Below are 12210 nucleotides of genomic sequence, written 5' to 3' on the forward strand. Positions count from 1 at the left end.
GTCCAGCAGAATCCTCCATCCACCCCTGCCGTTTTCCTGTTGGACTCTTCCACTGGGGTTCTGAGTCTTAACCACACTCTGGACTACAGTGAGACAAAGGTGTACAGTCTAGTGGTCCAGGCTGCCGATGGAGGGTCTCCCTCTCTAGCTGCCACAGCCCAGCTCAACATCACTGTCCTGGACTTTAATGACAACAGCCCACAGTTCCCTCATCTCCCCGAGGCTCTTCTCATTCCTGAAGGACAGTACTCTGACATGTCCCCAGGGGAGGTGATCAGGATCCTGGCCACCGACGCTGACCTTGGGCCCAACGGAGAGGTCACCCTGTCCTTCCCCTCACCTAACCCACTCTTCAGGTTCACAAAGGTCAGCTTCCCTGTTGTTGCATAATAGGAAATATTATATATGGCTCATAAATCTGAAATTAGTTAGTATTTTTGCATTTATATTTGTCTTATGTGCTGTCAGGTTTTACTTATGGTTTGGTATACTGACAGATGTATAGTCATTGTAAACAATAAATCAAGATACCTAATAAACAACAATAACAATATAAACAACAATTCTAAATGGAACAAAGTATGTCACATTGACAGTACATACCTGTAGTCGCTCTGGATTAAGAGGGTCTGCTAAAGTCCTTGAATGCACACAGTTCAATGAGACGATGCAGATAATGGACTGTACGTATGATTCTATTCTTGATCACCATTCATTCGTTATCGATGTGCATTCAAACTGAGCATCACGAAATGACTACAATATGTGTGTTTTCTGCTGTAGATGGAAGTGTCATGCATGACAATTAGAGTAGATAAGAACATCATGATGCACAGACACTCATTGTATAATAATGTGTATTATTTACTGACGCCAGTGTGTGTGATGTTGTGTGTTGAAGAATGGGACCTTGCTGGTAGTGGGGGCTCTGGACCGGGAGAGCAGAGACTCCTATGAACTGGTTATTAAAGCCTCAGATGGAGGAACACCACAGAGAGAGGTACAGTACTATACAGTACATCACAGCAAACATTAAGAACAGGGTTATGAGCAGTGGTGGAAGAAGTGCTCAGATATTTGTCTTAAATAAAAGCAATACCAGCAATACCACAGTCACAGTGTATACAATATTTAATTAAGTACAGTAAACGTCCTGCACTCAATCTTATTTAAGGCAAAGTCAAATTCAAAGTATGAGCATCAAAATATCGTAGTCATTTATGCAGAATGCCAACTTCAGAATCAAATATATCATGTTATTGAATTATAATTAATTATAATTAATGAATGTGTTCATCATCACTAACATTGCAGCTGGTATAGATTAAGCTACATTTAAATGCTATATAGTTTGACTAGTTCTTTACAAGATGTACAGATACAAAATGTAAACTAGAAAAAGTGCCCTTCTGGGCACAGGTCTCCACCAGGAGGATAGGACTGTGTTTGGCAAAATGTTTAGGAGTAATATAAACATGTTTTTTTGTTTGTTTGTTTTTTACAACAATTGTCTTCATTTTGTTGAGGAAATGCAGAGCCAGATCACTCATAGCATCTCTGAGGATAGAATTCTGGATGAGCAGGACATGTGCAGCATTTTGAACAAAACGGGCCAAACTTTGGAAGGCAATGTTAGCCAATCAGTGTAGAATCTGAGAAATCCAACAGACTCGTCTTGATCACATGACTACAGAGATCATGTGTACCGATTTGCGTGAGATTTGGATGAAATCTGTGCAACTAACATAAGCAATGTGTTTAGCAGAAATCGGCCTCATGGTGGCGCTATAACCGGCAGATGTGGAGGGATGCAGGGAAAATGTTTTTCCATGGCCTCTAGGGAGTGCGCATACATAAGTTGTATACAGATTGATGCAGTTATAGCTAAAAACAGGAATTGGCCTGTTATAGCGCCACCATGAGGCTGATTTGGAAAATAATGAGTGGCATGTCGTCATCGGCCTAGTGGAAATGTGCGTGTATAATTTCATGGAAATTGCACAGTGTTTGTGATTTGTGGCATTTTGTTCGAAACGGACCAATCATGTGAGCTTTGGAAGCCAATATTAGCCAATCAGGATGGAAGATGGGAAATGGTGCAGATCTGTGTTGATCACATGACTATGTAGATAGTGTATACCGAATTGTGTGATGTATGGATAAAATGTGTACAGGTAATCTACAGAAATGTGTTTTGCCTAAATCGGCCTCATGGTGGCGCTATAACAGGCTGTTGAGGAATATTTGGGGCAGAGGTTCATCGTTGGCATCCATGGAGTGTGTGTGCACAGTTTGGCATGGATCAGGCCAACGGTGGCGGAGATTAGCTGATAACGGACGGACGGAAGGACGGAAGGAAGGAAGGAAGGACACACACACACACACACACACACGGACGGAGTGCAAAACATACTCTCTCCCCATGCCTTCGGCCTGGTGGAGACAACAACTATGAAATAAAAATAAATAAATCAAGGTTTATGTAAACATGTTATACTGTAACACTGTTATGGTCCTGTAAAACTTTATAGCACAGCTCTGCAGTGAAAAACAGGAACAGTTTTTCATGGAACCTGAGTTTGTTCACCTGTATTTGACCCTGTATGCAAATCACCACAGTAACACAACCTCCATTGCTGACACCATGTTAAATGCTATGTTGTAGAACTTCACCACCATCACAGTGAGCATCACAGACATCAATGACAACACACCAGTGTTCAGTGCCAGCATTTACACCAACAGCATCTTGGTGAAAGACGCTAAGGAAGGAGCTGTGGTGTTGACCCTGTCTGCTACTGATAAAGACGCAGGGAACAACTCCCTCATCACTTACAGGTTGGTGTTTCATCCAATCTGTTCACAAACTTGAAGGACATCTTGAGATTTTGAATATGTTTTTCAAAATGTTCTTCATTGGACAGTGGACACATACTTTGGTATACTTTTAAATGTACAGTAGTGTAAAATAAATGTCTTTGGGTAATAAGAGGAAGTCTGCTGGCTATACGTAAGTTAGATATAGCCAGCATAGTGATATAGTGCCGATTAGAGCACGAAGACCAGACAGGATTGAAGTTTCACAGTATTTATTCAGGCTTTAACAGGTGATCAGAAACATTGATGATGATGGTGTGCACTGGTGATGGAAATTATGTTGTAAATATTATGCATCACAACTTGGCACATAGCCGTGGGGTTCCCACAGTAGCCTGGGCAGCATTCCTTTTTGTCATGTTGTGGTCATTGTTTTGTAGTCATTAGGCCAGAACTTCCTTTCCCTTGGTAGCCATTTCTTTGGTTAGTGATGAACACACACTGTGGCATGTGTCATCAAAAATACCACCAAAACTTCAAAAACGGAAGAATTGTTTGTTAGAGCAAAATAATGGTGCATCTGCCCTTGCTGGAGGTTCATCATTCTTCCTTCAAACCAAATACCTTCCCAATAAAAGCGTGCCTCTCGTAGCCTAGCTGAGATGAGAATAGAATTTCCCTGTGGGATAACAAAGGTATACAGACGCTAAATAGTCTCACATTTATATTTTGTATTTTAGAAATCAGCAAAACTACACTTTTATTGGGAAGGTATTATTCTTCAGGGAAAGAAAGCTCTGGTTTGAGTGTTCCGGCCTGATGACTACGAACAAAACAGTGACTACAACATGACTTAAGATATCATCCGCTCCCAACCGGATCACACTGCAATTTAGTAACACAGGACAGGCTTTCCTCCGAGGTGGAAAGCCTGGTGACACGAGGTTACACTTCTCCAGGCAAAGGCAAATGTTTGAATGTCTGCCGATATCACCTGGGCATATGTAGGTCCTCCACAGGTGTGCCTCGTTAGTATCAGATAGGGCCCCACCCACCAGTGAGGATTAGCTCCCACTCCACCCCACTCTCAGCCGAAGATAAGTGTGAGTGGATTTTGTACTTATGATGGTTTGTTGGCCATATGAAACTGTGAAACGCTGCTAGCAGACATGTGGTGTTGGTACGTGTCTGTTGAAGACACAGCCATCTTGACAGCGCCAACATGAATTTACTGAAACTACAGGCACACAGTAATGAAAAACAAATTAAGCTTTTCAAATGAAGGAAAATAAATACATCACCCAAATAATCATATATAAGCATATACAAAAGTGGATAATGTGTGAGTGTCTTTTCTCTGACCTTATAGTTTCTCCGAAGGAGCTTCGCCATATTTGTCTGTGGACAGTGAGACGGGGGCAGTGACCTTGACCTCTGACCTTGCTGATGTCACTGAGGATACCACGCTAGAGCTCACAGCCATGGCAAAGGACCAAGGACAACCTCCACTCAACTCCACAGGTCTGTCCACCAGCACTGATTTGGCCTTACCATCATCATCATCATCATCACCACCACCACATTATTCTTATTAGTATTAGCCCTTTATAGCTTATAGGTGACCAAACGGACTATATATAATATAATATAATATAATATACTTGTATTTGTAGTTGAGTAAAAGTACAATATCTTCCTCTGAGATGTAGTGGGGAAATAAGAAAAAGTATTGAAAATTGTAAATATGAAATACTGAAGAAAGTGAAAATACCTCCAAATTGTACTTAAGTACCGTATTTGAGTCCATGTACTTACTACTTAGTGACTTTACACCACTGGTACATGGTAAATGTGTATATGTGTTCTTTATACAGCCGGTGTTGTCATCAAGCTCAGAGTCAACACCCTGACTGAGGGCGTGGTCTTTGAAAACTCCTCCTACAACTTCCGCCTTCCAGAGAATCAGCCAATGGGAACGTCTGTTGGGGCCGTCAAGGCCTCCGCAGGCGGCGACCATGACGTCACCTACACACTGACAACACACACAGACCTGTTCTCCATCGATGCCAGTGGAGCCCTCACTGCCAAAGAGCCACTGGATAAGGAGACCCAGGACTGGTACATTCTGGAGGTGGAGGCAGTGGATACCAGGGTGCCCCCTACATCAGCCGTTGCATTGGTACAACCCATTTCTTTAAACATACAACATAGCAATAGACATGCACATGAATATAGTCATACTGTATATAGAGAGGATTTAGAAGGTTCCTTCGGGGCCTCAAAATATTAAAGTTTGAGAACCACTGGACATACAGTACCTATATCACTCTGATCAGGTACGGACATCGGCCCAAAGACGCTACTATGTATTTTTTTTGAGTGGTGCAAACCACTCCAACAACCAGCTTTGTCTGTATCTATGTTTGTGTACCTGTATACGTGTCCGTGCACAGGTGAGCATGGTTACCATGGTCACTGACATTACGTCAGACCACAGCTGATCAGGCTATATAAGACCTTGCACCACTCTGTTCACTAGGGTGTGATTTGTATTACTTTTTTTGACTGGCCAGCCCTTCTGGCATATGCCAGAATTGCCAGACTGTCCAATCCGGGCCTGACTCTGATATTACCACACACACACACACACACACACACACACACACACACACACACACACACACACACACACACACACACACACACACACACACACACACACACACACACACACACACACACACACACACACACACACACACACACACACACACACACACACACACACACACACACACACACACACACACACACACACACACAAAACAGTATGAAATCAGTCTCCTTAAACTGTGAATTCTCTCTGCAGGTCAAAGTGCAGGTGGAGGATGTGAATGAGACGCCACAGTTCTCCAATGAATCCTATAATGTGAAGATCTTCAGCATCGCCCCGTACAAATCTCCTGTCATCCAAGTTAAAGTAAAGACCTCACAGACTTCCCAAATATAATCAAGTTGAAATGGGTCAGGGTGGATAGACAGACAGACAGACAGACAGACAGACAGACAGACAGACGGACGGCTACCATGACCATACTTGTGTGCCGCTGGTAAGTAATAATGAGAATACACACAGTGACCATGTTAGACAGTGTCTGCAAGTCTCTCGCAGAAAGTCTTTGCAAGTTGATATTCATACTATATATTTGAAATGACTTGAAAAATAATTACTGTACACGCTTACTTCTCTAACTGTTGTCTGTTCCTTCCAGGCCACAGACCCTGACATCGGGGAGAGCGGTCAGCTTGTGTACAGTTTGTCGGCAGCCAGTGACTATTTTGACATAGACCATTCCACCGGCGAGGTCTTTGTGGTGTCAGTAACAGCTTTAGCTGGAGAGGAGATGGCTTTACAAGTGAAAGCTACAGACCCCAAGGGACTTTTTGCAACCACTAAGGTGGAAGTGAGTATGGATAAGGGATTGGATTCTATATGGGCCTCCACAAAATCAAGCATAGTATTAAACACCCTGAAATAGGCTATAGTGAGCACAGGAGTTGTAAATCATATGCTTGGATATATGTTAGTGTTGTGCTCGTCCCGTTTAGCTACACACAAGTATATTAATTGATGATGGTGGTGGTAGAGACAGTTTGCCACAGAGAATGCATCTTCATTCTGCCCTATGATTCTGCCTAACATTCCCATCCCCTCACTCCCCCCAGGTGGAGGTGAAGGGAAGTGCAAGCAGCAGTGACATAGTTATCATCTCCATCAACCAGGCCGCCAACATAGTGGAGAAGAAAGTTGCAGAGATGGAGGAGTACGTACGCTGTTTGTACTGAGCATGTTTGTTTTTCTTTAACCTCCTCTTCCTCCTCGTATGCTTACAATGCTTTCACCATGCTACTAACATTTCCTCATAATCATGATGGTTTTTGAATTTGTGTGCAAAAACTAACGAGAGTCAGTTTTGTGTTTGTATGTGTCCCTGGACAGATACTGTACCTAGAATAGAGTTCAATTGTCTGTCTTTACTCATTTCAGGTCTTTAGGTAAAGCCCTGGGCTGGACTGTGAAGGTGATTGATGTGTCTGGCAGTAGTGGCAGCAATACACATGGACACTCTGGTTACCGCTTGTCAAGAGGAAGCTCAAAGTCTTTCATAAGCTTCATTTCTATAGATGGAGAGGACGTCGTTTCCTCTGAAGAGGTTACAGAGTAAGACATTTTGACATTCAGAGCTATCAGGTCTTTGCCTTTGACATTTTCCAATTCTCCTATGCAGATATTGTTTTAGGTAACATCATATTAAGTAATTGATATCAACTCATTAACTCTGTAAGTCACATGGTCCCATTCATCGTAAACAGGAAGTTGAAGAGTGAATCTGTGACGGTGAAGGCGGAGCTAGAGAAATTGTTTGGGGAGGGGCTACAGCTTGAAGTGGAGGAGGAGGAAGGTGGTCCTTCCACCAACCAGGCCACAGTGATCGCCCTGGGTGTTCTACTGGCCCTGAGCATGCTGGGATTGTTGTTGATGGTGACATTCACCATCGTCAAGTAAGTGTCCTAAATGGGATGGAATACCTCTGTTCCAAAAAGAGGACTTCGACTTTATCTACAACACTGGTTCTCAACCTGTGGGACGGACATGATCTTGAGGGGTCCCCAGATGACAATGAAGTGACAATATAAGGACTTTTAAGACCTTTTTTCCTACAACTGGCTTTGTTAGTGCAGAAAAAATGAGCATGGTTGCTATGTTCACCCTGTTCACCCGGGTGTGATTTCATTACGTCAGACATGATTTTTGAGTGGTGTAAACCACTCCTACAACTGGCTTTGTTAGTCTGTGCAGAAAAAATGAGCATGGTTGCTATGTTCACCCTGTTCACCCGGGTGTGATTTCATTACATCAGACATGATCATGATTTCATTACGTCAGACAGGCTATATAAGACCTTACACCACTCAGTTCACACGGGTGTGATTTTTTTATTTTTAATACCTGAAAATCTTTACTATAAAAACTGGTCAAACATTGGCCAAATTGACAAATAATATTAGAAAGAGGCAAAAATTGTTAAAATCCCACTGATCTACAGTAGAAAATCATTATACTAGTTCAAACAACCACATGTAGAAGAAGGATTTTTAAGGGATCCAGGGATCTTTATTTTTCAGATCGCGATGTGTTAACTTGTGACCAGATTGCTATTTTCGGAAGATTTTGACCAATCTTGACAAATCTTCGCTTATGGGGGTCCCTTGCACAAAATAATTTCAAAAGGGGTTCCAAATACAATTTGGGGTCCTTGATATGAAAATGTTTGAGAACCAATGCTGTAAAGACATTTGAATAGAATGTTCATTCTAATTTCATAATGAAAAGTTCATAATCACCTTTTCCCTCCCAGGTTCAGAAGGATAAAAAAACATCAGGAGGATTCTTACACGGAGAGTTTTGACATTGGCAAGCCCAGTAATGGCTACATGTAAGTATCCAACATTCTATACCAGTGGTTTCCAAACTTGGCACGAAGTGATGCGTTGTGAGCTTGTAGATCGGCTATTTTCACTACTTCTTAAACATTTGTTTTCTAATTCATGGAATTTCTTAGATTTTGAATGAATTTTATTTTGAATTAATTATGTTTTGCTTTTTTGGGAATGTTTTTGTTTAATAATGACTAGAAGCTAAATCTAGGAAACAAAAATCAAAGGGACCCTTAAAAATATGTCTGCGACCCACAAATGGTTCCCAAATGGGAAACAGTACTCTATACAGTACCTCACACTTCACAGCACAATAATTTGAATGTGATGTGATTGTCCTCTCAGAAATACAGGTATGACCACAGAGACTGAAACCACAGAGTCTGAAACCTCAGCGTCTGAAACCTCAGAGCGGGTAAGTAGCCTACTCATTCTGAGCTCGGCCATATTATTATGACGACCTTGCAGGCTTATGCAAAGGTTAAAATGTAATTTAGATAACATGTTATGTAGACACGTCATTGTTGACAGTGTGTATATCATTGTTGATAGTGTGTATAGTTTCAATGTACAGATTATTGATCTTTAGGATATTCTAGACTGGTGATAGTTTCTTGGTTTACCTATGATCCTTGATTACTATTTCTATGCATTTGATGTATTACCTTGTGTTGTCCTTGCTTTTGATTAAGAGCATCTGCTAAATGCCAAAATTGTAAATTGCAGTACCTGATTTGTGTATTGTGTTGTAGGCGAGAAGTGACAGCAAGTCATCACAGGTGGTGGAGCCAAAGAAGACTGTAGCGCATAGCGTGGCCGGCAACGGGACAGTAACTAACGCCCATACATCAGGAGAAGATCGAGAAGAGATGGAAATAATGGGAAAGGACAGTAAAAGTAGCAAAGTAGAAACAAATATTACTGATGTTGGTGAGACGAGTGACAATGACTTTCTCTGAGAACTCATTATGTACTGTATCTACACACTAGGGATGCAACTATACATACATTTTGTATCCCTTTGATATAATAATCGAGACATGTTTTTTTTAATTTAAAATAATGTATCTGAAAATAGCAGATCTATTAGGTCAAAACATTGTGAGCTTAATCTGCTTGTCCAATAGATCTGCTATTTTCAATAGTTATCAGTATCACATTTTGTGATTTTATTTTATTACTTTTCGGCGGCTACATTATTAATCAATGTTTTTTGTAGTAAATAATCAATTATCGATTTTATTAACTGTTGCACCCCTACTCCACACACATGCTGTACACATATGGAATGACTATAGTTAGGTGTCTACTGTACATCATTCATGAGTATTCACAATGAACAGCAGTACAATTTATTATCCCTGGCATTTCTTTTTGTATTGTTCAAATGGTTGATAATAAGTTAACCTTCACCAAGCTTGAGGGTTACGAACACGCTCATATAGATTCAGAATACATAATACACTGATATTCACAAAATGTGAAAACACTGTACATGTGAGAAAAGGATACATTTCTGCCTTATTATAAAATGCAAATGAAATAAATAAAAAGTAGCATGCTTACAAGTGCCAACAAATGCCTATATAAATGGAATTCAATTTAGCTGCTGAATCCAGGGTGAATCCGGCTTTGTTGAGCGTCTACACAAACACAATTGCTGTGTTCTGGGGACGGAACCCAGGTGGGCAGGGAGGGTGCATAGCATACTACTGCATGTAGTAGACCAAGTATGGGCTGAGGATACCTGCAGGGAGTATTAGGCAGGAGGAGACAAAGGCGTACAAATGAGGTGGGGGCTCCACTGGCAGGTGACTATTCTATATGCTACTGTATTCTGTATCCTACTGTACAACAGCAGTGACAACACAAATTACTATTGGGGAGAAAAATGGGTAAGCACACAAGCACGCACACACACACACACACACACACACACACACACACACACACACACACACACACACACACACACACACACACACTCTCTCTTCTTTGGGCCAACCAGCAGCCATAAAAGAAGCAGAACCTAGCCTATATAGTTTTGTTGAACTGTCTTTCAACATTTGGACTGTCCACCAGAATGATAGGAATATCCTAGTGGAGACACAATACAATTGAAACTTTCTTACCTGGACAGAAGATGAATTTCATGTTTACTACTACTCAGGAACGATGCAAGTTTTAAATGATGCAAGTTGGAAATGCATCCTCCAACGAGGTGCATTTTATGCATACTGTATATGGAGATCTCTATACAGTACAGTATGTGTCTGTCTGCCTGCCTTCCTGCAGTTTGTGCACAATATGTGCCGTCAATATAGCAGTCTTCACAAATGTGACGAGGTCATCACATTTTGGGCAAGTGGCTATGGTCGAATTTAGCCCAAGTGTTTTTTGTGCTTAATTCAAATTTGAAATTTTTGCCATAGCCTATATAGGTTTACAATGGTACCCCAACGTTCAACCCCTGAATTTATCATGATCCACAACTTAATAATAATAATAATCAATTTTTAATGTTATTTGGATGACCCTATAAGGATCATAAAAAACCTTGAACGATTACTATTGCAATTTCTTTTGGGTCACCCCCTTTTTTTTAAGCTCAAACCAACAGCCAGACATACACACAAAGTTTTCGGAGATAAAAAAAAGAAAATCACACTTGTGTAAAGTGAGGGGCGCTCTTATCATCATACATCATCACATTCAGTGCTCAGCCAATCAATCAGATGGACAAAAAGTACAGAGATTCTGTGCATTTATAGTAGGATATTGGATTGAATGGATCGACCCTCATAGACTTAAATAAATTAGAAAATGTGCACCATTGTCTCTTAGCAGTGCTATGGGCACATTGGACAGCAATATACAATCCAATGTTTTGACAGCTTACTGTTAAAACTGATATTTGGTCATTAGACTATACTAGACCTGTACGTGCCCGTCGCAGTCGGCTACCGGCCTACTTGGGAACGATGCAACTTGGGAACCTAATGATATACATGTCATAGCACCCGCTTTAACTGTCAGTCGGTGTCCCACATGGAGATCTGTGTATGTGCCTGTGTCTACACAGGTGAAAGGAGTTGGCCTCATTAGGCCCACTGGCAGAGCCTGGCCCAGGTGAAAGGAGTTGGCCTCATTAGGCCCACTGGCAGAGCCTGACCAGAGCCTTTTGTGGTGGTTCTGGAGAACTGTGGGTCCGACCGACTCTATAACGGGCACTGCACTCCCTGCGGGGGTGTGGATTGTGTGTCGAATGTGAAGTCGGTGGGTGAAACAGTTCTCGAGTTACGTGCATTACACACACACACACACACAGAGACGTGGCGCATTTATAGTAGGATGGAGGATAGTGAGTGTGCCATATTTCTCCTAGTTTGCAATCAAGAGCTCAGACATTCTAAATTGTGAAAAGATGCATGTACAACTGTCAAGTCTGAATTTTTAACATGCTGAGATTGTTAATACAAGGTCCCAACATGCTATTCTCATATTGCAGAAATAATACTTTAAAGCTCTGACACAATCTTTCAAACAGATTAAAAGAGATGAAGGCACTAATAATAATGGAGCTGATTTGGGAATAGACAGTAAGTCTCTAGTCTAAACATGACTCAATGAAATTAACAGCCAGAATTAGTATATTCATTATTAAGTTATAATATTCAACACCCCTGTCCATAACACAGTATGTCCAAACACTAGTGCAAATGTTCGGATCACATAACAGTGCTTTTTGCTAGATTAAATCATTCCTGCTCAGTTTTTCACACGTCTCCTTTTGCAGGATAAGGGCACGGTCACACCGCACATTTATTCTGAGGGTGGATTGGATTCTGCCAAAGCATTTCAGTGGGAATGGAGCGGTTTGCTTCCATTTGAGGA

At 41.3% G+C, this 12210-nt stretch overlaps 1 protein-coding gene across 1 annotated transcript; it reads left to right on the forward strand.

The window, feature by feature from the left end:
- Positions 1 to 255: 255 nt before the first annotated feature.
- Positions 256 to 9892, forward strand: LOC306921320 (protocadherin-11 X-linked-like; the record flags this gene model as incomplete). The annotated part of the gene is made up of 13 exons (XM_079498429.1): positions 256 to 366; positions 902 to 1000; positions 2666 to 2838; positions 4187 to 4338; positions 4692 to 4996; positions 5687 to 5797; positions 6090 to 6281; positions 6544 to 6641; positions 6866 to 7039; positions 7192 to 7380; positions 8238 to 8315; positions 8662 to 8731; positions 9069 to 9892. The coding sequence occupies 13 exons, from the start codon at positions 256 to 258 to the stop codon at positions 9273 to 9275; spliced, it is 1959 nt and encodes a 652-aa protein (XP_079354555.1). The 3' UTR covers positions 9276 to 9892.
- Positions 9893 to 12210: the final 2318 nt, after the last annotated feature.

This window comes from Electrona antarctica (genome assembly GCF_951216825.1).
Source record: "Electrona antarctica genome assembly, chromosome: 4".
Lineage (NCBI taxonomy): Eukaryota > Metazoa > Chordata > Actinopteri > Myctophiformes > Myctophidae > Electrona > Electrona antarctica.